This window comes from Scomber japonicus, chromosome 8 (genome assembly GCF_027409825.1).
Source record: "Scomber japonicus isolate fScoJap1 chromosome 8, fScoJap1.pri, whole genome shotgun sequence".
Lineage (NCBI taxonomy): Eukaryota > Metazoa > Chordata > Actinopteri > Scombriformes > Scombridae > Scomber > Scomber japonicus.
Window position 1 is genome coordinate 136,388 of NC_070585.1, and position 25,671 is coordinate 162,058.

General features: G+C 40.6%; 1 protein-coding gene and 1 long non-coding RNA gene across 2 annotated transcripts; both read left to right on the plus strand.

Annotated features, from left to right (window-relative positions):
- Positions 1-5,035: 5,035 nt before the first annotated feature.
- LOC128363464 (histone-lysine N-methyltransferase KMT5C-like) lies at positions 5,036-5,773 on the plus strand (the record flags this gene model as incomplete). Its single annotated transcript, XM_053324466.1, has 1 exon — positions 5,036-5,773. A coding segment is annotated over exon 1 (738 nt), but the record flags the coding sequence as incomplete, so codon positions are not given.
- A 19-nt stretch (positions 5,774-5,792) lies between these two features.
- LOC128363334 (uncharacterized) lies at positions 5,793-7,100 on the plus strand. The gene is made up of 3 exons (XR_008321661.1): positions 5,793-5,900; positions 6,885-6,922; positions 7,011-7,100. It is a non-coding gene; the product is annotated as an uncharacterized LOC128363334 (long non-coding RNA).
- The last annotated feature ends 18,571 nt before the right edge of the window (positions 7,101-25,671 follow it).

Consider the following 25,671-nt stretch of genomic DNA (forward strand, 5'->3'; position numbering starts at 1 on the left):
GCACTCAGGATATCACATATAGACTTTTGGTGTGTGTGTGAGTCGACCTGAGCGTCCAGCATGCTGTTGGACCTCATAGAGCATGCTTCCAATGTTGGTCCCCCATAGAGATGAATGGGTTTTGCAATATGGAAGCTGGTAAAATAGCCTCAAAATCCACTCAGAGCACTCAGGATATCACATATAGACTTTTTGTGTGTGTGTGAGTCGACCTGAGCGTTCAGCATGCTGTTGGACCTCATACAGCATGCTTCCAATTTTGGTCCCCCATAGAGATGAATGGGTTTTGCAATGTGGAAGCTGGTAAAGTAGCCTCAAAATCCACTCAGAGCACTCAGGATATCACATATAGACTTTTGGTGTGTGTGTGAGTCGACCTGAGCGTTCAGCATGCTGTTGGACCTCATACAGCATGCTTCCAATTTTGGTCCCCCATAGAGATGAATGGGTTTTGCATTGTGGAAGCTGGTAAAATAGCCTCAAAATCCACTCAGAGCACTCAGGATTTGGAAGTATTTCAAAGGCTCATATTTCAAAGACACAGCTGGGTAAAATGCTGATTCCAAGTCCCTGTGCAAGCTTACAGATTGCTTCATCAACAACAAGTGGTTACATCATTGTAGGTACATTTAATGATGAGATATCAATCCCCAAAGTATTTCCACATTCTCATTTTTACTTCCAAATTCATGTATAGTAGATGAGATTATGGAAGTCAAGATGACAATCTGGAAGCAATTTAAAAGCTCTCATCTCAAAGAAAAAGCAAGGTAGCAGACTGATTCCAAGTCCGTGTGCAAGCTTACAGATTGCTCATCAACAACAAGTGGTTACATCATTGTAGGTACATGTAATGATGAGATATCAATCCCCAAAGTAGTCCCACATTCTCATTTTTGGAATCATCCATAATCTGGTAGCTGCCCCAAGTCTAACCTTTTCAATGGCCGGATTATGGAAGGGTGGAGTCTTCCACACTCTGTGTCTAGCTACAAGGTGGCAATAATCATGACAAGCAAAGGCATTTTGCAAATTTTTTATTGCTTTACAGCACACAACCTGAGGTAAAAACCAGTAGAAGACCTGAAGGTAATGGATCGAACATAGCTATGATAGCACACAACATTTAAAACCAGTGGGGGTATCGGAGCGTCTGGATTCAGGCACCCGTCTTTTCGTCAGCACAACCGTGCTGTGTACATTCCCCAGTGGTGTAGGTCGGTAGGGGGAGAGGGGGCTGTCACGACGGGGGGGATGGAGGAGTAGAGGGATTGGACAAAGGGGACATAAGGGTTGGAAGGGTGGTGGCAATAATTCTACATTGGAAGGGGGTGGGGAGGGCCACTCGTCCTTGAATTCCTTCACCTGGATTCTAGTGCCGGCCTCTACATCACTGAGGTGGACCCTGGATGGATGAAAGGAAAATAGTTGGACAATTTAGACCATGACAGACAAATGGCCAGCAAAGTACAAAAATATGACATTTGGATATCTCTTACACTGTTGATTCACGCTGGATTGAGACCTTGAATTCTGCATCATCAGGGGTGATAGGGCTGGTCTCACAGCTGTTCTCGGACTGTGTATGGAGAACAGAGTAATGACAGCAAAGACAAGCTGTATTAATCAAAGTTAGCGCACAATCGATCGGATGACCTTGTGTACTTACCTTGCTCATCTCAGGTGGAGAAATCACCCAGGCCTGAAAAGCAAATGGAATAGGTGTATATCTGGAAGCAGACGATCTGCTTCCAAATTCCCATCTATTGCACTAGCATTAGCCCGCTAGTTAGCATAGTTTTGAATACTGGCAAAAGTCAAAGCGAAACAAATAAATACACCACATATTTAGTGTCCAAAGGGGAAACGTTACTAACACATGTTGGGATGGCCCATGTTTACTTACCTGCACCGTCTTTTTACTGCAGTCTATGAAGAGCGCTGAGGAGGAGTGTGTCGTGTGTGGGTCTGCCTAGCTCGTATTTTCCTGCTGAATAAGCTGACTTCCTGTTGACACGGGAAGTTCAATACTTGACCTCTGGCAAAAGGTGACAATGTGAAAGATTCAACATTTTCATCCCAATGTTGTGTTGTGCAATGTTTTTGTGCACTTTCATATCTTTTAAAATGCGTTTTATATTGCGTGTTGTGTTCCACACATGTTACGGTGTAGATGTAAATGTGGACCCTCACATTTTATTTCCAAATTTCAATCTATGTCACTTAATGCTGAAAAATGGAACATGAGCCTAGTTAACTAGCTTCATGATACAAACATACATACATTTTTAAAGTCTGTGTAAAGTAAGAATAAATATGTGTTCTGAGCCTGACATGCCACAGAAAAGTGTGTTGTTAACCACCCTGCCAAATTTGAAAGTTTAAAAAAAATCGCCAAATATATGAAATTAGGCTTCCACATTGAAGCTTGTGGGATTGTCAAATCAAGCTTCCAAATCCGATGTTTGTGTCTTAAGTTTAACCACTTAACACACGCCACTGTTTTTCATGCTGTTAGCCTAAACGACATGCCCAAGTTGTGAGCAGCACAGATCCCACATAGTTTGAGACTCAGAGATGTGTCTGGTATCATTGGAAAGGAAACACTCTCAGGATTCTTGTACAAGTATCTGTGTGATTCTGTGACTTACTGAGAAAGAGTGGCAGAGGTTACAATGATGGGGTTGTTTACTCGCCCATAGGTTTGCCTTTACAATGACGTGTACAGACATTCAGGGACCTCTCAGGGTTAGGGGTTGGGGGGGCAGGGTTAGGGGTCAGGGACCTCTCAGTGAGATATAGACACAATGAGGCCACAGCCACATGTCTTGGCTTCATGCAGTCCAAATTTGGAGTCAAAAGACCAAAAGATGAATTTTTCAGAATTATTTTTCAACAGGTATGTCCATGCGTTTTGCTCAGGTCCTTTTTGGAGACTCCAAATGGACACTTGGTTACCAAAGCTGTATAACCACAATCAAACACCTATAACTTCACAACCCATTTGCCTACAATCAAAGAAATGATTTGAATGAAAGCTGACACCATATTATTATTATTATTATTATTATTATTACTACATATAACCATATTTTTTTGTTTGGCCATATCTATCTATCTATCTGTTTGTTTTGCTATAAGTCATATGTCAAGTCGAAGAAGAACCAACCGTGTAATGATATATGGTTCAACTCTTTTACGCACAGGGCGCACGCCGGTTATGCTTGGAGTTTGTTTATGGACAGCCAAACTTGATAGCTTAGTGTCATACACCGTTGGAAACCTCTGACTATTGGCTAAAAGGCTATCAACTTCATTTCACCGAATATTTCCATAGGCTAGAACAGCAGTCAATCAAAGCCATGTCGTCATTGTTGTCGGTCACATGTCCTCATTGCCTTTGGAGACGTGTACTGCCTAATCCTAAACACCGATTGGCTTGTGTGTGGTGTCGTCAGAAGCAGGAGAGGCTCGCGGTCGTAAACATCTAGTCACGTGTACTTTAAGATGGACGTGCAGGTCAGGAAATGATGTAAACGGACCGTATATGGTTTGTTATTTGTGTTATTACGTTACGTGTTGGACTAAATACATGTTGACATATTGAGGAAAGTATTCCGGTTTTATGGAAACGGATTTCATATTTCACAAGAATGGATACTTGGCGAGCTGTACAGAAAGTCCTGAGTCATAAGATGATCGTTGTGGATAAAGGGAAGACTTTGAAGGTATGTAGCATTATAGCTTTTCTTACTTAGCTCAGGGGCTAGCCGAGCTAATCGCTAATACTATTACGGCTGTGAGCAACCATATAAGTCGTGAGTGGTCTTGAATGAATCAGGAGAATCTAAGCTTTCCAACGATGTACGGCATGAATATACATGTTTAAGGGTTGGTGTTTAAAACATTCAGAAGAACTTGTGGCTACCTCTTAACATCCGTCCCGTTCCGTAGACGGAACAGCGTGCGTTAAGTGGTTAAAATTACCACATAAAATACTTACCTTCCAAATTTCAATCTATTAAAATAATGCATATATGTAGATGAAAACTTGGACTTCCTGTATAAACAGGAAGTAGGAACTCCACTGCAACTTCGACTACAGCGTGGCATGGTAAGTCAGTTGGCTCTGTCATTTCTCAATTTTTCTCATGAAAAATGCATTGAAAATTGCTTGTTTTTGCCTTATTTCAGTGTTTAACATCCCAATATTGTGTTGTGCAATGTTTTTTTGCACTTTCATATCTTTTAAAATGCGTTTTATATTGCGTGTTGTGTTGCACATGGACATGTTACGGTGTAGATGTAAATGTGGACCCTCGCATTTCATTTCCAAATTTCAATCTATGTCACTTAATGCTGAAAAATGGAACATGAGCCTAGTTAACTCGCTTCATGATACAAACATACATACATTTTTAAAGTCTGTTTAAAGTAAGAATAAATGTGTTCTGAGCCTGACATGCCACAGAAAAGTGTGTTGTTAACAACCCTGACAAATTTGAAAGTTTAAAAAAAAATCGCCAAATATATGAAATTAGGCTTCAAAAATCAGCCTCTGAAATCCCGCTCTCAGCTGCTAGCTCGGCTGCTAACTTGGCTACTAACTTGGCTACTAACTTGGCTACTAACTCGGCTAACTTAAACCCGCTTTTTGCAGGCTCAGAAAATCAGGAAAAATGAGGGTGAAAAATAGTTTAAGGCTCTATCTCCACAGTTCAGTACTGCATAGTTATCAGCCTTTTCACATGTTTTCTGTAACCATTTTCCAACATGTATAATATGTTTAGAAGTAAATCAATGAATTGACTTAACATGGACTTTAAGCAAATTTGTCATGGTACATTTCTGCCTTTTGCATTTTTGTAAGACCACAAAAGGCTGCTTGTAACTGCTTGTTTTGTTAGGCTAACTTCCCCAGGCTAATTAAGGGGTGTCAGAACAGCCTGCAATAAACTGTCTATTACTTATATTGTTGTCTGATATACTTTTGACTTATCACAAAAGACTTCCAGTATCCTGATGGAACGAGACGATGGCTGGACTCAGTGTGACAGAGCTGTGCGAGATTGATGACCTTGCCACCAAATTGGTCCTGGACCCCCTGCTGGGCTTCTGCACCCATAAAATGAATAATAGTCCTTTACCAGAGATACAGTGTTGGAATAATCTCAAAGAGGCCCTTGTGCAATTTCAAAGTACACATGACTTTAACTCAACATTCGAGGCGTTGACAGTGGGCGGACTGGCTGGTGACTATTTTAATTCTATGGAAAGCCATCGTCAGGAGCTACTGAGGCAACATGTCTATCGCTATCTCAGTGCCTTCCTGCTAGACAGTGGTGTCAAAATTGAGTCCTGTGATAGATACTCTTCAGAAATCAATGGGGCAAAGGTAATCTCTACAAGGCACTGGTTTGGAGGACAGCGTGTGGAGGTCCTAGTGGGCTGCATGGCCAAGTTAACACCTGCTCATAGTGCTTTGCTGAGGGCAGGAGTCAATGACTTCAGTGTCATGTATTCTACTCGCAAAGGCTGTGCTCAGCTGTGGCTTGGGCCTGCAACCTTTATCAATCATGACTGCAAACCAAACTGCAAGTTCCTCGGTGGCGAGAAAAATATTGCTTATATTGAAGTGATTAGACCCATCTCACCTGGGGAGGAGATCACATGTTACTATGGGGCCAACTTTTTTGGGGATGGAAATATAGTATGTGAATGTGTCACCTGTGAGAAGAATGGAGAGGGCTACTTCAGACACAGAGGGAAGCAGCTTCATTCTGAACAACCAAAGGACCCTATGAGCCCAAAGTACCAACTGAGGGAGGTATATCGTCGTCATTACGTGTCCAGAGCCCAGAAGAGGGAAGGAGGAAGTCCAGAGATCTGCACAGATGAAGGTAACAGGAGACTGAGGAAATATTTGTCAAAGCTAGGCATGGGCCGGTATGAGATTCTGGCGGTATGATAACCATAAGAAAAAAATATCACGGTTTCACGGTATGGCGGTATTGCGATTACAGCTCTAAAATGTTCCTAAAAGTAAGAAAAATAAAGACAGACATGTTAATTTAATCTGAATATACACTGTAATGACAGTGTGAGGGGTTGTGATAGTCTACGCTGCAGCTGCACCACTTGAGGGATTACTGACCAGCACTTCCTGTCTTTGACCAGCACTTCTTGTCTTTGACCAGACAAAAAAATTGCTCATAACTTAGGAACGGTATGACAGAAAATTTGTCGGTTTCGGTTATTGTGGTTTTTCAAATCGCGGTATACCTTGAACACGGTTATCATCCCATGCCTAGTCAAAGCCATTAAAATGAAATTAAATAAAGAAACAAAAGAACTGCAAGTGATTGAAGCATCATGGACACATCCGGACACAAAAAGTCACTCGTCACAGTGTGATCTACTGGAAAGAAAAAATGACTTTTTAATTTATTTTTCAAAAGTATGATTTTTATTATGTCTTGTATCTTTACTCCTTGCCTTTTTAATTACCTGATGTGTCTTACCAATAGTTTGTTTTTTGTCACCTGTTTTTTTCCAAATGATCCTGAATGTATTTAAGCCATTTTCTGTTCAGTCACGTTGTCTGCTTCATTTGGTCACTTGTACTCTGTTAATTCTGCTCAGTTACTTGTGCCTATTTTCTTTGCCATTACCCTTTAATTTTTGTTTCACCATTGTTTCTCTGCACATACTTCACAGTATTGCTGGTATCTACTACTGTTGTGGCTCACCCTGATTAAGTATTATACCACTGGAATTTGCAAGTTGTCCTAGCTGAACACTTGAAAATGTTTTTATTGTTTGATTGAGACTTTTTCCATTGTTCCACATTATAACCTCCTTCTCAAATCCCTCCAAATGCACAGGCATCGCAGGTGGTCCACATTACCTGGTTGACAAGATGGTAAGTAAATATCAATAGGGAGTGTACTTTGATAGTTTATTGAGGATGCAGGGCCTTAATCGGGTATCTTGTTTTTAATTATCCACAGAGTCGTAAACTGTGTGGGATGTGTTTTGGAAACTTTGTGAACTTGAAGCAACACCTTACAGTGTCACACACTATTCCAAATAAACAGGAGCTTCACCTGCTTATGAAATATGGGAATGCACGGTGAGATTAAGATACATTTTTTTTTGTATTTATTCCTAAATACCAAGTCATGTTATTTGCATGGATTTTCTGGACTCATTTTTTTTCATTTTCTAACACAGAACTACAGAAAGGTTGGACTGCAACATATGTTCAAAGAAACAGCTTATCCGCCTTGATAAGCATTTAGTAGACGCACACGGGATTATATCCGCAGATGTAAGTATATTACATTGTTTTTAATATAAGAAAAGAAAAACGTTTGCAAGCTCTTTTGTCAATTTAATGCTTTTTCCATCTAAAGCTAGTTTAATGTTATAAATAGTAAATGCACTGTCATTATTGTTAGTCATTATGACCACTCAAAGCGCTTTTACACCACATCTCATTCTCCCATTCACACACATTCATACAATGATGGCAGGGATTACCACGCAGAGTGCCGACCTGCTCATCAACGAGAAACTAACCATTCACACACTGCAGCAACGGAAGCAATTTTGGGGTTAAGTATCAACATGTGGAATGGAGGAGCCGGGAATCAAACCGCCAATCTTCCGATTGGTTGACAACTGCTCTACCTCCTGAGCCACAGCCGCCCCATAATAAGTAATTTTATGTTAATAGGAGCGAGAACCAATCATGAAGCAGGCCAAGAGAGCAGTCATAGTGAAAGCAATTGCTGCACTGAGGGAGACCAACACTGATGAGCCTATTGTCTCCACGTTGGACATGGAGATTACCAATCCATACGGTACTTATGTTGTGTTAATATTACTTGTGATTCCCTAGTAACTAGGACACTGAAGACAAGGCTTATATCATCATATCCATTTCAATTTTCTAACTATACGCAAATCAAACTTGAGCTTTCTACTGTGTAATTTTTAAGGCTTTTGTGTAACAACCAAACATGTTATACAGCGTTGCCCATAAAGTTGGAATACAATATTTTTTACTTCTTCTTGTGAAATGATTGTGACAATGTGATTTATTCTTGATAGAAAAAGTGTATAAATTCTCAAAATTGTATTGATCAATCTCATTGCACCTGGTCAAATGTGATACTGATTTGTATAAATAGAAAATAAAAAAGAGGAATGTGTCCGAAAACAAAATTATTCCAACTTTATAGGCGACAGTGTAGATTAAAATTTGGAACCAAAGGGTTTCAATTTGCAACATGAATCTTTTCCACTTTATTGCAGAGGATTTTACTCCACCTATTGGAGACCTGTCTGCAGAGCCCACTGATGAGGAACTGGGGCAGAAGCAAGAGGAGGCCCAGAAGGATGACAATGACCTTCACCTTTGTCTTCAGGCAACTGACAGTTCATCCTCTATTAATTGTTCTTCCACTGACATCGATTCCACCCCTATACCTCTTGGTCAATGCACATCCTCCTGCAGTGACCTTCATCAACCTCCCAGTCAGACACTTGCTTCCACCCCTGCTTCTATGTCCTCAAGCTCTTCATTCAACAACATTTCTATGACTCAGATTCTCCAACTCCATTCCAGTCCTCCGCCTGGGTCCATGGGTTCAGTGGCATGTGAGAGTGGGAGTTCTCCATTCAACCTATCAGGGCACTTGAGTGGCCAGACTGAACACTCGACTGGTTCACTGTCAAAAACATGTGCATGCAACTGTCAGCATGTACTTTCTAGGCTGCAGGACGTGGAACAAAAACTGAATACTTTGCTCAAGACGCAGTCACAGGCAACCACACCGGCAACCACCCCCAAAAGTACACTATATAAAGCACCTCTATCGGCTCAAAAAGGGGAACGTGTAACCATGGCGAAGATGGACAAATTTTTATATGGTAAGTTTTCATTTCTTTTTCAATTTCATTAGTCATACCGTTATTATTATTAGAAGTGTTATTGTTGTCATTATGCCCCCCTTGCTTGGAACTCCACTGCAACTTTGACTACAGCGTGGCATGGTAAGCTAGTTGGCTCTGTCATTTCTCAATTTTTCTCATGAAAAATGTATTGAAAATTGCTTGTTTTTACCTTATTTCAGTGTGTAACATCCCAATGCTGTGTTGTGCAATGTTTTTTTGCACTTTCATATCTTTTAAAATGCGTTTTATATTGCGTGTTGTGTTCCACACATGTTACGGTGTAGATGTAAATGTGGACCCTCGCATTTTATTTCCAAATTTCAATCTATGTCACTTAATGCTGAAAAATGGAACATGAGCCTAGTTAACTAGCTTCATGATACAAACATACATACATTTTTAAAGTCTGTGTAAAGTAAGAATAAATATGTGTTCTGAGCCTGACATACCACAGAAAAGTGTGTTGTTAACCACCCTGCCAAATTTGAAAGTTTAAAAAAAATCGTCATCATTAGTCATTTCATTAGTCATACCGTTATTATTATTAGCAGTGTTATTGTTGTCATTATGCCCCCCTTGCCCCCCCCCCCCCCTTGCTCTCTCAACGCAACCTGCCAAACTGGTCTTGGTGGGATTTGCTGGATCTCTTTAAAATAGTTTATGGTCTAAACCTGTTCTTTCAGTAAAGTGCCTTGAGAAAACATTTTCTGTGATTTTACATTATATAAATAAAATTGAATTGAATTGCATTTGGGAGATAGAGGAGCGAAACAATTATGTGATCAAAAAATAATTGGACCAGACAATTTCAGATCTAAGCACTACAGATTTGATAATGGCACCAGGGGCAAGTTACAAGCAACACAAGGTTGAAGCGGGAAGTCAAACCTGGCCTGGCCTCCTTTATCCAAAAGCACACCATACACAGTCACACTGACACAGTTTTTTTGGGATTTTACAACTTATAATTACTTTTAATGCAGAAAAGATCCTTCAAGACTTTGAAAGCTTTCGCCTGGGACCACGGACAGGAAGGAAGGACAGGGACAATGCAAAGCAGTCATCCAGCCACGCTCGTCGCTTTTGCCTTTACATGGCTGCTGGCCTACCTTCCAGCTCCATCTCGGGTGACATCAGGTTTTTGAACCAGATGGACAAGTTGCGCACGTAAGTATTCTTTCTATCATATGCAGTGCAATATATTACATTTTGGATTTAGAAGGATACGTCAGAGTAGTCCAGTTGCAGTATAAAATGTGGAATCTTGAATTAAAAGCATGATTGAATGACTTGTAACTCCACACTTTTTTCCATAGCTGGCCGACATACCTGGCCCAAAAGGGTTATGCATCCACAACAGTGAAGAACATGATGATTAACGTCATCATGTTTTTCAAACATGTGGAGAACTCATTCCAGGTTGTCAGTAAATTAACACATAAAGACCTGACCAGAATTCTGGACGAGTTGAAGAGGGCCCTGTCTGAAGTTCAGCGTAAAGTAGTCACTCATCGGCAGAAGGTGGTGCGCCGCAAGACAGGTAAATGTTGTCATTGTCTTTCAGTTTGGTAATGTGTAATTATTAAATTCAATCAATCAATCTTTATTTGTATAGCGCCAAATAACAACATATTACAATTGCAATTGAAAAATTTGAGTAATAATGATTCCAAAATCTAATTTATTGAATTCAACACCTTTCAGAGGACGACAGAAAACAGGTGGCCAGGGCCATGTGCCATGATCCATCCACCGCAGAGCGATTTCATGTCGCCCTGCGGGATAAATCGAAAGGGAGACTGAAAGCTCTTAAAATGGCTGCCTCTCGAGGGGATGCAGAGAGTGATGATTCCTCGGAGACAGGCTCAGATGATTCTTCAGAGGCGGAAGAACCCATCTACAACGATGATCCTGAGTCAAGCTCTCCACCTTCTGAAGAGGAAATGAGGGTCTGGCGTCAAAAAAAAAAAATGAAAAAAGAGAGAGAACAGCTTCAACTGCACATTGTCTCACCTTCAAAATGTGAGGTAGTGGTGACAAAACTGAGGAGAAAAGTTGCAGACTTCTATTTTGAAAAAATAAAGGCTGCTGCTGAAGAGGAACCCAGATCTGCACCTCAGTCTGTGGACATCACTGATCTGGCACCACCAACCCCAATTTGTCAAACGGAGGAATCTGTCTGCAAGGAAGAAACTGCCTCCATGTCTGTGCCAAAACAGACTGAAGCCCCCCTTGCTGCCCTTACTGTGACCACAGATAGTGTTCCAGAGACTACTGCTGAGGAGGAACCCATATGGGTACCTCAGCCCATGGACATCACTGATCTGGCACAACCATCCCCAATTCGTCAAACGGAGGAATCTGTCTGCAAGGAAGAAACTGCCTCCATGTCTGTGCCAAAACAGACTGAAGCCCCCCTTGCACCACCATCCCCAATTCGTCAAACGGAGGAATCTGTCTGCAAGGAAGAAACTGCCTCCGTGTCTGGGCCAAAACAGACTGAAGCCCCCCTTGCTGCCCTTACTGTGACCACAGATAGTGTTCCAGAGACTACTGCTGAGGAGGAACCCATATAGGTACCTCAGCCCATGGACATTTCTGAGCTGGCACAACCATCCCCAATTCTTCAAATGGAGAAATCTGTCTGCAAGGAAGAAACTGCCTCCGTGTCTGGGCCAAAACAGACTGAAGCCCCCCTTGCACCACCATCCCCAATTCGTCAAACGGAGGAATCTGTCTTCAACTTAAAATGTTAAGAGGAACATAAATAATGTTAAAAAAATGTTAAAAACATTAAGGTTTGGTTTAAAATGTTAAAAGGAACATAAAAAATGTTAAAAAAAGAATGTTAAAAACATTACAAATGTTTAAAATGTTAAAAGGAATATAAATAATGTTAAAAAAATGTTAAAAACATTAAAGTTTGGTTTAAAATGTTAAAGGTAACATAAATAATGTTAAAAAATGTTAAAAACATTAGGAATGTAATAAGTGTTAATAATATTAGGAATGTAATAAGTGTTAAGAATTAGGAATGTAATAAGTGTTAAGAATATTAAGAATGTAATAAGTGTTAATAATATTAGGAATGTAATAAGTGTTAATAATATTAGGAATGTAAAAAAAGAATGTGAAAAACATTAGGAATGTTAAAATAACTGTTAAAATGACTGTTAAAAAGAATGTTAAAAACAACCTTAAAAGAATATATTATTAAATTAAAAGAATATATTTTTCAAGGAGCAATTTGCATGTGTCTGCCTCCTTTGACTTTTGATGAAGTTCAAGAAATTGTCACAGAATATGAAAATATGGAAGGTTATCAAAGGCTGATATATCAAAGACAGCAGGAAGAATCTGTAATGGGTGTGCAGGAGTAGGACCCAAATGCAGCACTAAACTAGGCAGCAGTTAGAAGTGATCTTTATAGAAGACAGTCAGCAAGGTGACTAAACAGGTATACAACAGGTATAGGCAGAATACATAGGGGGGCAGAGTAGGCAGCAGGTAAGGTAATGCCAGCAGCACTGAAGGAGATGAAGAGGCTGTCGTGATTACCAGGGCAGAGATGGAGAGATGTGGTCAGAGGCAAGCCGATTCGAAACCAGGAAATCAGTCTGTGAAAAAGCGCAATCACTCCTTGCCAGATTGTCTTTGTCTACCTTCCAGACTTTCCAGCTAAAAGAATGGAATAGATGAAATGTTGTCATTTGTAATTCCACATTCTCATTTGGTTGGTCACATGGTCAAAGGCTAAAGGTCACGGCAGCCATATTGACTTCACCTCCACATGTTCCCTGCAACACAAGGTAAGATGCTCTCTTAAAAATGCCAATTTGGACGGATTATGCCCGTCCAAATTAGCAGGAACTGGTTTCTAGTGTTTCTTAAACAGCTTAGACACATTTTTTCAAAAGTTTTTGTGTGAAATCTTGGTGTTTGGTGTGGCTAAGTATTATCCTAAAGTCCGAGCAGTAGCACTAACCCACCACGTCATAATAGATTGAAATCTGGAATCGGTTATTCCATTTTCTCATGTGTTAATAGATGGACATTTGGAATTTGAAGGTGACAAGTAGGGTAAACTGTGAAGCACTCAAAGTGACTAGAGAAACACCCATAAGTCTGTCTGTTTTCTGTTCACCTTTCACCAGTTTGTGAAGCCCAGACAACATGTCCATGTGCCCGAACCACCCTGGAAGCAAGTGCCAGTGGTATGCAGAGACCGAGACCGAGCCCGAGCCCGAGCCCGAGCCCAAGGCCAAGTTCCCGCGTGGGCCCGAGCCCGAGCCCAAGCCCACTCATGAGACCAATTCCATCAACAAGTCCACTGTGGGGACCCAGAACAAGCCCTCCGATAAATCCCTCCTGGGGACCCAGACCGAGCCCTCTGATGAATCCCTCGTGGGGACCCAGACTGAGCCCTCTGATGAATCCCTCCTGGGGACCCAGATTGAGCCTTCTGATGAATCCCTCCTGGGGACCCAGACCGAACCCACTGCCGGTGACGCTGCGGGAACTCAGACCGAACCCACCGCCATGTCACAGACCAAGCCTGCCGCCGGTGACCCTACGGGGACCCGGACCGAGCCCACTGGCGGGAAACAAGGCATCGTCCCAGACTGAGCCACTGGGCCCATAAATAAGTGTTTCCTCCATAAATTGAAAATAAAGGTTTGAAAATAAAGGTTCTAATCATGTTTTCTGTTTTGAAAGAGTTGTTGAATTATGGTCTTGAGTTCTGACCATGTTAAAAAAGAACAGAATGTTTGAGAAAGTAAGGTGTGTTTTACTTTTCAGCTGTTCCAATCCGCAGTCTCTTCATACCAGATTCTCATCTGTTCTAATGGGGCCAATGTTAATACATGAGCACAGGTGGCAACATCAGTATAGGCCACATGTCATGATGAGTTATCAAGTGAGAAAAAACTTCCATATTCTCATCTACCATGATGCCCGTAGATGAGAATATGGAAGTTATTTTAAAGGCTCATATTGCAAAGACCAAAGCAGACAGTGGGATGAATCCTAGTTAATTTGGAAGCTAATGGAGGGCTGCATCCAACACAGGTGGTAGGAACAGTATAGGCATATTTCATGATGAGTTATGAAGTGAGAGAAAAAATTGCAAATTCTCATCTAATGTATGTGGTACTTCAGAATTTGGAAGTACTTCAAAGGCTCATATTTCAAAGACACAGCTGGGTAAAAGGCTGATTCCAAGTCCATGTGCAAGCTTACAGATCGCTGCATCAAAGACATGTGGTTGCATCACTCTAGGTACACATAATAATGAGATATTAAGCCTCAAAATAATTCCAGATTCTCATCTTAACTTCCAAATTCCTGTATAATGAGAATCTGGCAATATTTCAAAGGCTCATATCTCAAAGAAAGAGGTAGGCAGCAAGCTGATTCTCAAACCACATTGAAGCTTGTGGGATTGTCAAATCAAGCTTCCAAATCCGATGTTTGTGTCTTAAGTTTAACCACTTAACACACGCCCCTGTTTTTTATGCTGTTAGCCTAAACGACATGCCCAAGTTGTGAGCAGCACAGATCCCACATAGTTTGAGACTCAGAGATGTGTCTGGTATCATTGGAAAGGAAACACTCTCAGGATTCTTGTACAAGTATCTGTGTGATTCTGTGACTTACTGAGAAAGAGTGGCAGAGGTTACAATGATGGGGTTGTTTACTCGCCCATAGGTTTGCCTTTACAATGACATGTGTACAGACATTCAGGGACCTCTCAGGGTTAGGGGTCAGGGACCTCTCAGTGAGATATAGCCACAATGAGGCCACAGCCACATGTCTTGGCTTCATGCAGTCCAAATTTGGAGTCAAAAGACCAAAAGATGAATTTTTCAGAATTATTTTTCAACAGGTATGTCCATGCGTTTTGCTCAGGTCCTTTTTGGAGACTCCAAATGGACACTTGGTTACCAAAGCTGTATAACCACAATCAAACACCTATAACTTCACAACCCATTTGCCTACAATCAAAGAAATGATTTGAATGAAAGCTGACACCATATTATTATTAATATTATTATTATTATTACTACATATAACCATATTTTTTTGTTTGGCCATATCTATCTATCTATCTGTTTGTTTTGCTATAAGTCATATGTCAAGTCGAAGAAGAACCAACCGTGTAATGATATATGGTTCAACTCTTTTACGCACCGGGCGCACGCCGGTTACGCTTGGAGTTTGTTTATGGACAGCCAAACTTGATAGCTTAGTGTCATACACCGTTGGAAACCTCTGACTATTGGCTAAAAGGTTATCAACTTCATTTCACCGAATATTTCCATAGGCTAGAACAGCAGTCAATCAAAGCCATGTCGTCATTGTTGTCGGTCACATGTCCTCATTGCCTTTGGAGACGTGTACTGCCTAATCCTAAACACCGATTGGCTTGTGTGTGGTGTCGTCAGAAGCAGGAGAGGCTCGCGGTCGTAAACATCTAGTCACGTGTACTTTAAGATGGACGTGCAGGTCAGGAAATGATGTAAACGGACCGTATATGGTTTGTTATTTGTGTTATTACGTTACGTGTTGGACTAAATACATGTTGACATATTGAGGAAAGTATTCCGGTTTTATGGAAACGGATTTCATATTTCACAAGAATGGATACTTGGCGAGCTGTACAGAAAGTCCTGAGTCATAAGATGATCGTTGTGGATAAAGGGAAGACTTTGAAGGTATGTAGCATTATAGCTTTTCTTACTTAGCTCAGGGGCTAGCCGAGCTAATCGCTAATACTATTACGGCTGTGAGCAACCATATAAGTCGTGAGTGGTCTTGAATGAATCAGGAGAATCTAAGCTTTCCAACGATGTACGGCATGAATATACATGTTTAAGGGTTGGTGTTTAAAACATTCAGAAGAACTTGTGGCTACCTCTTAACATCCGTCCCGTTCCGTAGACGGAACAGCGTGCGTTAAGTGGTTAAAATTACCACATAAAATACTTACCTTCCAAATTTCAATCTATTAAAATAATGCATATATGTAGATGAAAACTTGGACTTCCTGTATAAACAGGAAGTAGGAACTCCACTGCAACTTCGAGTACAGCGTGGCATGGTAAGTCAGTTGGCTCTGTCATTTCTCAATTTTTCTCATGAAAAATGCATTGAAAATTGCTTGTTTTTGCCTTATTTCAGTGTTTAACATCCCAATATTGTGTTGTGCAATGTTTTTTTGCACTTTCATATCTTTTAAAATGCGTTTTATATTGCGTGTTGTGTTCCACATGGACATGTTAGTGTGTAGATGTAAATGTGGACCCTCGCATTTTATTTCCAAATTTCAATCTATGTCACTTAATGCTGAAAAATGGAACATGAGCCTAGTTAACTCGCTTCATGATACAAACATACATACATTTTTAAAGTCTGTGTAAAGTAAGAATAAATATGTGTTCTGAGCCTGACATACCACAGAAAAGTGTATTGTTAACCACACTGCCAAATTTGAGAGTTTAAAAAAAAATCGCCAAATATATGAAATTAGGCTTCAAAAATCAGCCTCTGAAATCCCGCTGTCAGCTGCTAGCTCGGCTGCTAACTTGGCTACTAACTTGGCTACTAACTCGGCTAACTTAAACCCGCTTTTTGCAGGCTCAGAAAATCAGGAAAAATGAGGGTGAAAAATAGTTTAAGGCTCTATCTCCACAGTTCAGTACTGCATAGTTATCAGCCTTTTCACATGTTTTCTGTAACCATTTTCCAACATGTATAATATGTTTAGAAGTAAATCAATGAATTGACTTAACATGGACTTTAAGCAAATTTGTCATGGTACATTTCTGCCTTTTGCATTTTTGTAAGACCACAAAAGGCTGCTTGTAACTGCTTGTTTTGTTAGGCTGACTTCCCCAGGCTAATTAAGGGGTGTCAGAACAGCCTGCAATAAACTGTCTATTACTTATATTGTTGTCTGATATACTTCTGACTTATCACGAAACACCTGTGAGAAGAATGGAGAGGGCTATTTCAGACACAGAGGGAACCAGCTTCATTCTGAACAACCAAAGGACCCTTCTGAGGGAGGTATATCGTCGTCATTACGGAGTGTCCAGAGCCCAGAAGAGGGAAGGAGGAAGTCCAGAGATCTGCACAGATGAAGGTAACAGGAGACTGAGGAAATATGTGTCAAAGCCATTAAAATGAAATTAAGTAAAGAAACAAAAGAACTGCAAGTGATTGAAGTATCATGGACACATCCGGACACAAAAAGTCACTCGTCACAGTTGCAGGGCCTTAATCTGGTATCTTACCACAGGTACCACAGAGTCGTAAACTGTGTGGGATGTGTTTTGGAAGCTTTATGGACTTGAGGCAACACCTTACAGTGTCACACACTATTCCAAATAAACAGGAGTTTCGCCTGCTTATGAAATATGGGAATGCACGGTGAGATTAAGATACATTTTTTTTTGTATTTATTCCTAAATACCAAGTCATGTTATTTGCATGGATTTTCTGGACTCTTTTTTTTTCATTTTCTAACACAGAACTACAGAAAGGTTGGACTGCAACATATGTTCAAAGAAACAGCTTATCCGCCTTGATAAGCATTTAGTAGACACACACGGGATTATATCCGCAGATGTAAGTATATTACATTGTTTTTAATATAAGAAAAGAAAAACGTTTGCAAGCTCTTTTGTCAATTTAATGCTTTTTCCATCTAAAGCTAGTTTAATGTTATAAATAGTAAATGGACTGTCATTATTGTTAGTCATTATGACCACTCAAAGCGCTTTTACACCACATCTCATTCTCCCATTCACACACATTCATACAATGATGGCAGGGATTACCACGCAGGGTGCCGACCTGCTCATCAACGAGAAACTAACCATTCACACACTGCAGCAACGGAAGCAATTTTGGGGTTAAGTATCAACATGTGGAATGGAGGAGCCGGGAATCAAACCGCCAATCTTCCGATTGGTTGACAACTGCTCTACCTCCTGAGCCACAGCCGCCCCATAATAAGTAATTTTATGTTAATAGGAGCGAGAACCAATCATGAAGCAGGCCAAGAGAGCAGTCATAGTGAAAGCAATTGCTGCACTGAGGGATACCAACACCGATGAGCCTATTGTCTCCACGTTGGACATGGAGATTACCAATCCATACGGTACTTATGTTGTGTTAATATTACTTGTGATTCCCTAGTAACTAGGACACTGAAGACAAGGCTTATATCATCATATCCATTTCAATTTTCTAACTATACGCAAATCAAACTTGAGCTTTCTACTGTGTAATTTTTAAGGCTTTTGTGTAACAACCAAACATGTTATACAGCGTTGCCCATAAAGTTGGAATACAATATTTTTTACTTCTTCTTGTGAAATGATTGTGACAATGTGATTTATTCTTGATAGAAAAAGTGTATAAATTCTCAAAATTGTATTGATCAATCTCATTGCACCTGGTCAAATGTGATACTGATTTGTATAAATAGAAAATAAAAAAGAGGAATGTGTCCGAAAACAAAATTATTCCAACTTTATAGGCGACAGTGTAGATTAAAATTTGGAACCAAAGGGTTTCAATTTGCAACATGAATCTTTTCCACTTTATTGCAGAGGATTTTACTGCACCTATTGGAGACCTGTCTGAAGAGCCCACTGATGAGGAATTGGGGCAGAAGCAGGAGGAGGCCCAGAAGGATGACAATGACCTTCACCTTTGTCTTCAGGCAACTGACAGTTCATCCTCTAATAATTGTTCTTCCACTGACATCGATTCCACCCCTATACCTCTTGGTCAATGCACATCCTCTTCCAGTGACCTTCATCAACCTCCCAGTCAGCCACTTGCTTCCACCCCTGCTTCTATGTCTTCAAGCTCTTCATTCGACAACATTTCTATGACTCAGATTCTCCAACTCCATTCCACCTCTACGCCTGGGTCCATGGGTTCAGTGGCATGTGAGAGTGGGAGTTCTCCATTCAACCTATCAGGGCACTTGAGTGGCCAGACTGAACACTCGACTGGTTCACTGTCAAAAACATGTGCAGGCAACTTTGAGCATGTATTTTCTAGGCTGCAGGACGTGGAACAAAAACTGAATACTTTGCTCAAGACGCAGTCACAGGCAACCACCCCCAAAAGTACACTATATAAAGCACCTCTATCGGCTCAAAAAGGGGAACGTGTAACCATGGCGAAGATGGACAAATTTTTATATGGTAAGTTTTCATTTCTTTTTCAATTTCATTAGTCATACCGTTATTATTATTAGAAGTGTTATTGTTGTCATTATGCCCCCCTTGCTTGGAACTCCACTGCAACTTTGACTACAGCGTGGCATGGTAAGCTAGTTGGCTCTGTCATTTCTCAATTTTTCTCATGAAAAATGTATTGAAAATTGCTTGTTTTTACCTTATTTCAGTGTGTAACATCCCAATGCTGTGTTGTGCAATGTTTTTTTGCACTTTCATATCTTTTAAAATGCGTTTTATATTGCGTGTTGTGTTCCACACATGTTACGGTGTAGATGTAAATGTGGACCCTCGCATTTTATTTCCAAATTTCAATCTATGTCACTTAATGCTGAAAAATGGAACATGAGCCTAGTTAACTAGCTTCATGATACAAACATACATACATTTTTAAAGTCTGTGTAAAGTAAGAATAAATATGTGTTCTGAGCCTGACATACCACAGAAAAGTGTGTTGTTAACCACCCTGCCAAATTTGAAAGTTTAAAAAAAATCGTCATCATTAGTCATTTCATTAGTCATACCGTTATTATTATTAGCAGTGTTATTGTTGTCATTATGCCCCCCTTGCCCCCCCCCCCCTTTCTCTCTCAACGCAACCTGCCAAACTGGTCTTGGTGGGATTTGCTGGATCTCTTTAAAATAGTTTATGGTCTAAACCTGTTCTTTCAGTAAAGTGCCTTGAGAAAACATTTTCTGTGATTTTACATTATATAAATAAAATTGAATTGAATTGCATTTGGGAGATAGAGGAGCGAAACAATTATGTGATCAAAAAATAATTGGACCAGACAATTTCAGATCTAAGCACTACAGATTTGATAATGGCACCAGGGGCAAGTTACAAGCAACACAAGGTTGAAGCAGGAAGTCAAACCTGGCCTGGCCTCCTTTATCCAAAAGCACACCATACACAGTCACACTGACACAGTTTTTTGGGGATTTTACAACTTATAATTACTTTTAATGCAGACAAGCTCCTTCAAGACTTTGAAAGCTTTCGCCTGGGACCACGGACAGGAAGGAAGGACAGGGACAATGCAAAGCAGTCATCCAGCCACGCTCGTCGCTTTTGCCTTTACATGGCTGCTGGCCTACCTTCCAGCTCCATCTCGGGTGACATCAGGTTTTTGAACCAGATGGACAAGTTGCGCACGTAAGTATTCTTTCTATCATATGCAGTGCAATATATTACATTTTGGATTTAGAAGGATACGTCAGAGTAGTCCAGTTGCAGTATAAAATGTGGAATCTTGAATTAAAAGCATGATTGAATGACTTGTAACTCCACACTTTTTTCCATAGCTGGCCGACATACCTGGCCCAAAAGGGTTACGCATCCACAACAGTGAAGAACATGATGATTAACGTCATCATGTTTTTCAAACATGTGGAGAACTCATTCCAGGGTGTCAGTAAATTAACACATAAAGACCTGACCAGAATCCTGTACGAGTTGAAGAGGGCCCTGGCTGAAGTTCAGCGTAAAGTAGTCACTCATCGGCAGAAGGTGGTGCGCCGCAAGACAGGTAAATGTTGTCATTGTCTTTCAGTTTGGTAATGTGTAATTAATAAATTCAATCAATCAATCTTTATTTGTATAGCGCCAAATAACAACATATTACAATTGCAATTGAAAAATTTGAGTAATAATGATTCCAAAATCTAATTTATTGAATTGAATAGATAAGAACTGGGAATGTGGGATGATTTCCAAGTTTAAAATGACCACATAAAATACCTAACTTCCTAATTTCAATCTATTGAATAATACAGATGAAAACTTGGACTTCCAGCTTAGATTCAGGATGGAATGACACACAGAATAGGAAGTAAAGTAACCACACACACAAGGAGAAAATCTTTCAAAATAAGACACAAACTGAAACTCAACATAAACTAGAGACAGGATGTGACAAAATAGTTAAAACATGAGATTGACAATGCTGCCATGTAACTACCAGCATCAAGAGCAGAGGAGGCCATGAATGGCCAAGTGGGTGGGCCTTTGAGCCAGAGTGAGAGTTTGGGGTAGTAACACATTTTGTCATCTAAAGACATTTGGCCGTAGAACCCCATAACTTAGTGATACTTGACACAATGTTTTCACAGATGATCAGCTTACTGCAGCCCAGGAAACCAGATTCATGATGGCTGCTAGGGGAAAGATTCCCGAACTGTTTGGTAAGTAGCTATTCACATTATATTTCCTCTTCTTTGGTAGCTTCTACGTTGCACAGGTGTTCTTTTTGTATGGCATGTTTGTCTGCCGCACATCTTCCAGCTTCCACCTTGTCAGCTGTAGGGTTGTTAGCAGAAATCTCCATTTAGCCCCTACCCAGTACATCTCCCAGTAATGGGGCAGGAGACAGTTGGGGATGTTTCGCCACCTCCCCCTGCAGCTTACCTATCTCTGACATCCCAATCTGCAAAAAGTCATTTCAGGGAGGTCCGGTCCATTCTCTGTGTGTGTGTGTGTGTGTGTGTGGGGGGGGGGGTGCACTGGGTGTTAGTCCGTGGGGGTGGGGTAGTCGGTGTTACACCCCATGTGTCATCCCTCTGTTGCCACAACCAGTACCTTGCCTTTTCAGCCTCCTCTACCAGCTCTTTCATGGCCCTCTGACAACCCTACATCCTGACCGGATATGCTGGAGGCCTGTATTGATGTTGCTACCCAATGGACACTGGTCCATTATACATTCATAACTATCTGTTTGTGTTTGTCTGTTTGTACTGTTCTGTATGTTTTGTAGAATCCATAGCCTGCAGTGGATATAAGCATAATGTACATGGCATGCTCATGGGTTACATTATGGGCTACCTAGCCATCCTCACCGGACACAGGGCTGTGGTCTTCATTAATATGACCAAGGAGAATGTCATCAATTGTGAGCGATGGAAAAAGGACAGCAGATACAACATTCTGGTTTGTATTTTTTAAGCAGGGGGAGCATGTGATATTCTGAATACAGTATATGCCCCCACCCTTTCCACAGAAACATATTATTTTTCTGTTCATTTCCCAAGGTGGATGACCATAAAACAGTCAGGTCATTTGGCGAAGCTGCAGTAATCCTGAACAAAGAGGAATATTGTTGGCTGACCAGTCTGTGCGAGGGCAAGTGTTGTAAGCAGGGGGAAGGAAGTGAACATGTTTTCCATACAACATCTGGAAAACAAATTCAGAAGCCTATGGACCTCCTCAACCTGGCATGGGTGGATGCTGGCATGGAGGGAGAAATCAACTTCAATAAAATCCGCAGCAGTGTCTCCACTCAAGTAAGAACTTAATTAAGCATTAAATTAATTGATGAATATGGTATAAATTTTCTACATGTGTAAAGTGCCTTTAGAGAACTTTTTTTGTGATTTGGTGCTATATAAACAAAATTGCATTGAATGAAATTGAAAATCTGGTAACACAATAGAATTTCCAATTTGTAATCTGTCCATTTTTGTATTTATTTGCTCTGGCTTCCAGGCCAACCAACACCTTTCAGAGAAGGACAGAAAACAGGTGGCCAGGGCCATGTGCCACGATCCATCCACCGCAGAGCGATTTTATGTCGCTCTGCCGGATAAATCGAAAGGATATGAGGTCCGTCAAATGAGACTGAAAGCTCTTAAAATGGCTGCCTCTCGAGGGGATGCAGAGAGTGATGATTCCTCGGAGAAAGGCTCAGATGATTCTTCAGAGGCGGAAGAACCCATCTATAACGATGATCCTGAGTCAAGCTCTTCACCTTCTGAAGAGGAAATGAGAGTCTGGCGTCAAAAAAAAAAAATGAAAAAATCACAGGGAGAACAGCTTCAACTGCACATTGCCTCACCTTCAAAATGTGAGGTAAGTGGTGACAAAACTGAGGAGAAAAGTTGCAGACGTCTATTTTGAAAAAATAAAGGCTGCTGCTGAAGAGGAACCCAGATCTGCACCTCAGTCTGTGGACATCACTGATCTGGCACCACCATCCCCAATTCGTCAAATGGAGAAATCTGTCTGCAAGGAAGAAACTGCCTCCATGTCTGGGCCAAAACAGACTGAAGCCCCCCTTGCTGCCCTTACTGTGACCACAGATAGTGTTCCAGAGACCACTGCTGAGGAGGAACCCATATGGGTACCTCAGCCCATGGACATTTCTGAGATGGCACAACCATCCCCAGTTCTTTAAATGGAGGAACCTATCTTCAACTTAAAATGTTAAGAGGAACATAAATAATGTTAAAAAAATGTTAAAAACATTAAGGTTTGGTTTAAAATGTTAAAAGGAATATAAATAATGTTAAAAAAAGAATGTTAAAAACATTAAAAATGTTTAAAATGTTAAAAGGAATATAAATAATGTTAAAAAAATGTTAAAAACATTAAAGTTTGGTTTAAAATGTTAAAGGTAACATAAATAATGTTAAAAAAATGTTAAAAACATTAAAAATGTTTAAAATGTTAAAAGGAATATAAATAATGTTAAAAAACTGTTAAAAACATTAAAGTTTGGTTTAAAATGTTAAGGGTAACATAAATAATGTTAAAACAATGTTAATAATATTAGGAATGTAATAAGAGTGTTAAGAAAATTAGGAATGTAATAAGTGTTAATAATATTAGGAATGTAATAAGTTTTAAGAATTAGGAATGTAATAAGTGTTAAGAATATTAAGAATGTAATAAGTGTTAATAATATTAGGAATGTAATAAGTGTTAATAATATTAGGAATGTAAAAAAAGAATGTGAAAAACATTAGGAATGTTAAAATAACTGTTAAAATGACTGTTAAAAAGAATGTTAAAAAGAATGTTAAAATGACTGTTAAAAAGAATGTTAAAAAGAATGTTAAAAACAACCTTAAAATAATATATTATTATATTAAAAGAATATATTTTTCAAGGAGCAATTTGCATGTGTCTGCCTCCTTTGACTTTTGATGAAGTTCAAGAAATTGTCACAGAAGATGAAAATATGGAAGGTTATCAAAGGCTGATATTTCAAAGACAGCAGGAAGAATCTGTAATGGGTGTGCAGTAGTAGGACCCAAATGCAGCACTAAACTAGGCAGCAGTTAGAAGTGATCTTTATAGAAGACAGTCAGCAAGGTGACTAAACAGGTATACAACAGGTATAGGCAGAATACATAGGGGGGCAGAGTAGGCAGCAGGTAAGGTAATGCCAGCAGCACTGAAGGAGATGAAGAGGCTGTCGTGATTACCAGGGCAGAGATGGAGAGATGTGGTCAGAGGCAAGCCGATTCGAAACCAGGAAATCAGTCTGTGAAAAAGCGCAATCACTCCTTGCCAGATTGTCTTTGTCTACCTTCCAGACTTTCCAGCTAAAAGAATGGAATAGATGAAATGTTGTCATTTGTAATTCCACATTCTCATTTGGTTGGTCACATGGTCAAAGGCTAAAGGTCACGGCAGCCATATTGACTTCACCTCCACATGTTCCCTGCAACACAAGGTAAGATGCTCTCTTAAAAATGCCAATTTGGACGGATTATGCCCGTCCAAATTAGCAGGAACTGGTTTCTAGTGTTTCTTAAACAGCTTAGACACATTTTTTCAAAAGTTTTTGTGTGAAATCTTGGTGTTTGGTGTGGCTAAGTATTATCCTAAAGTCCGAGCAGTAGCACGAACCCACCACGTCATAATAGATTGAAATCTGGAATCGGTTATTCCATTTTCTCATGTGTTAATAGATGGACATTTGGAATTTGAAGGTGACAAGTAGGGTAAACTGTGAAGCACTCAAAGTGACTAGAGAAACACCCATAAGTCTGTCTGTTTTCTGTTCACCTTTCACCAGTTTGTGAAGCCCAGACAACATGTCCATGTGCCCGAACCACCCTGGAAGCAAGTGCCAGTGGTATGCAGAGACCGAGCCCGAGCCCGAGCCCGAGCCCAAGGCCAAGTTCCCGCGTGGGCCCGAGCCCGAGCCCGAGCCCAAGCCCACTCATGAGACCAATTCCACCAACAAGTCCACTGTGGGGACCCATATCAAGCCCTCCGATAAATCCCTCCTGGGGACCCAGACCGAGCCCTCTGATGAATCCCTCGTGGGGACCCAGATTGAGCCCTCTGATGAATCCCTCGTGGAGACCCAGACTGGGCCCTCTGATGAATCCCTCCTGGGGTCCCAGATCGAGCCTTCTGATGAATCCCTCCTGGGGACCCAGACCGAACCCACTGCCGGTGACGCTGCGGGAATTCAGACCGAACCCACCGCCATGTCACAGACCAAGCCTGCCCGGACCGAGCCCACTGGCGGGGAACAAGGCATCGTCCCAGACTGATCCACTGGGCCCATAAATAAGTGTTTCCTCCATAAATTGAAAATAAAGGTTTGAAAATAAAGGTTCTAATCATGTTTTCTGTTTTGAAAGAGTTGTTGAATTATGGTCTTGAGTTCTGACCATGTTAAAAAAAGAATAGAATGTTTGAGAAAGTAAGGTGTGTTTT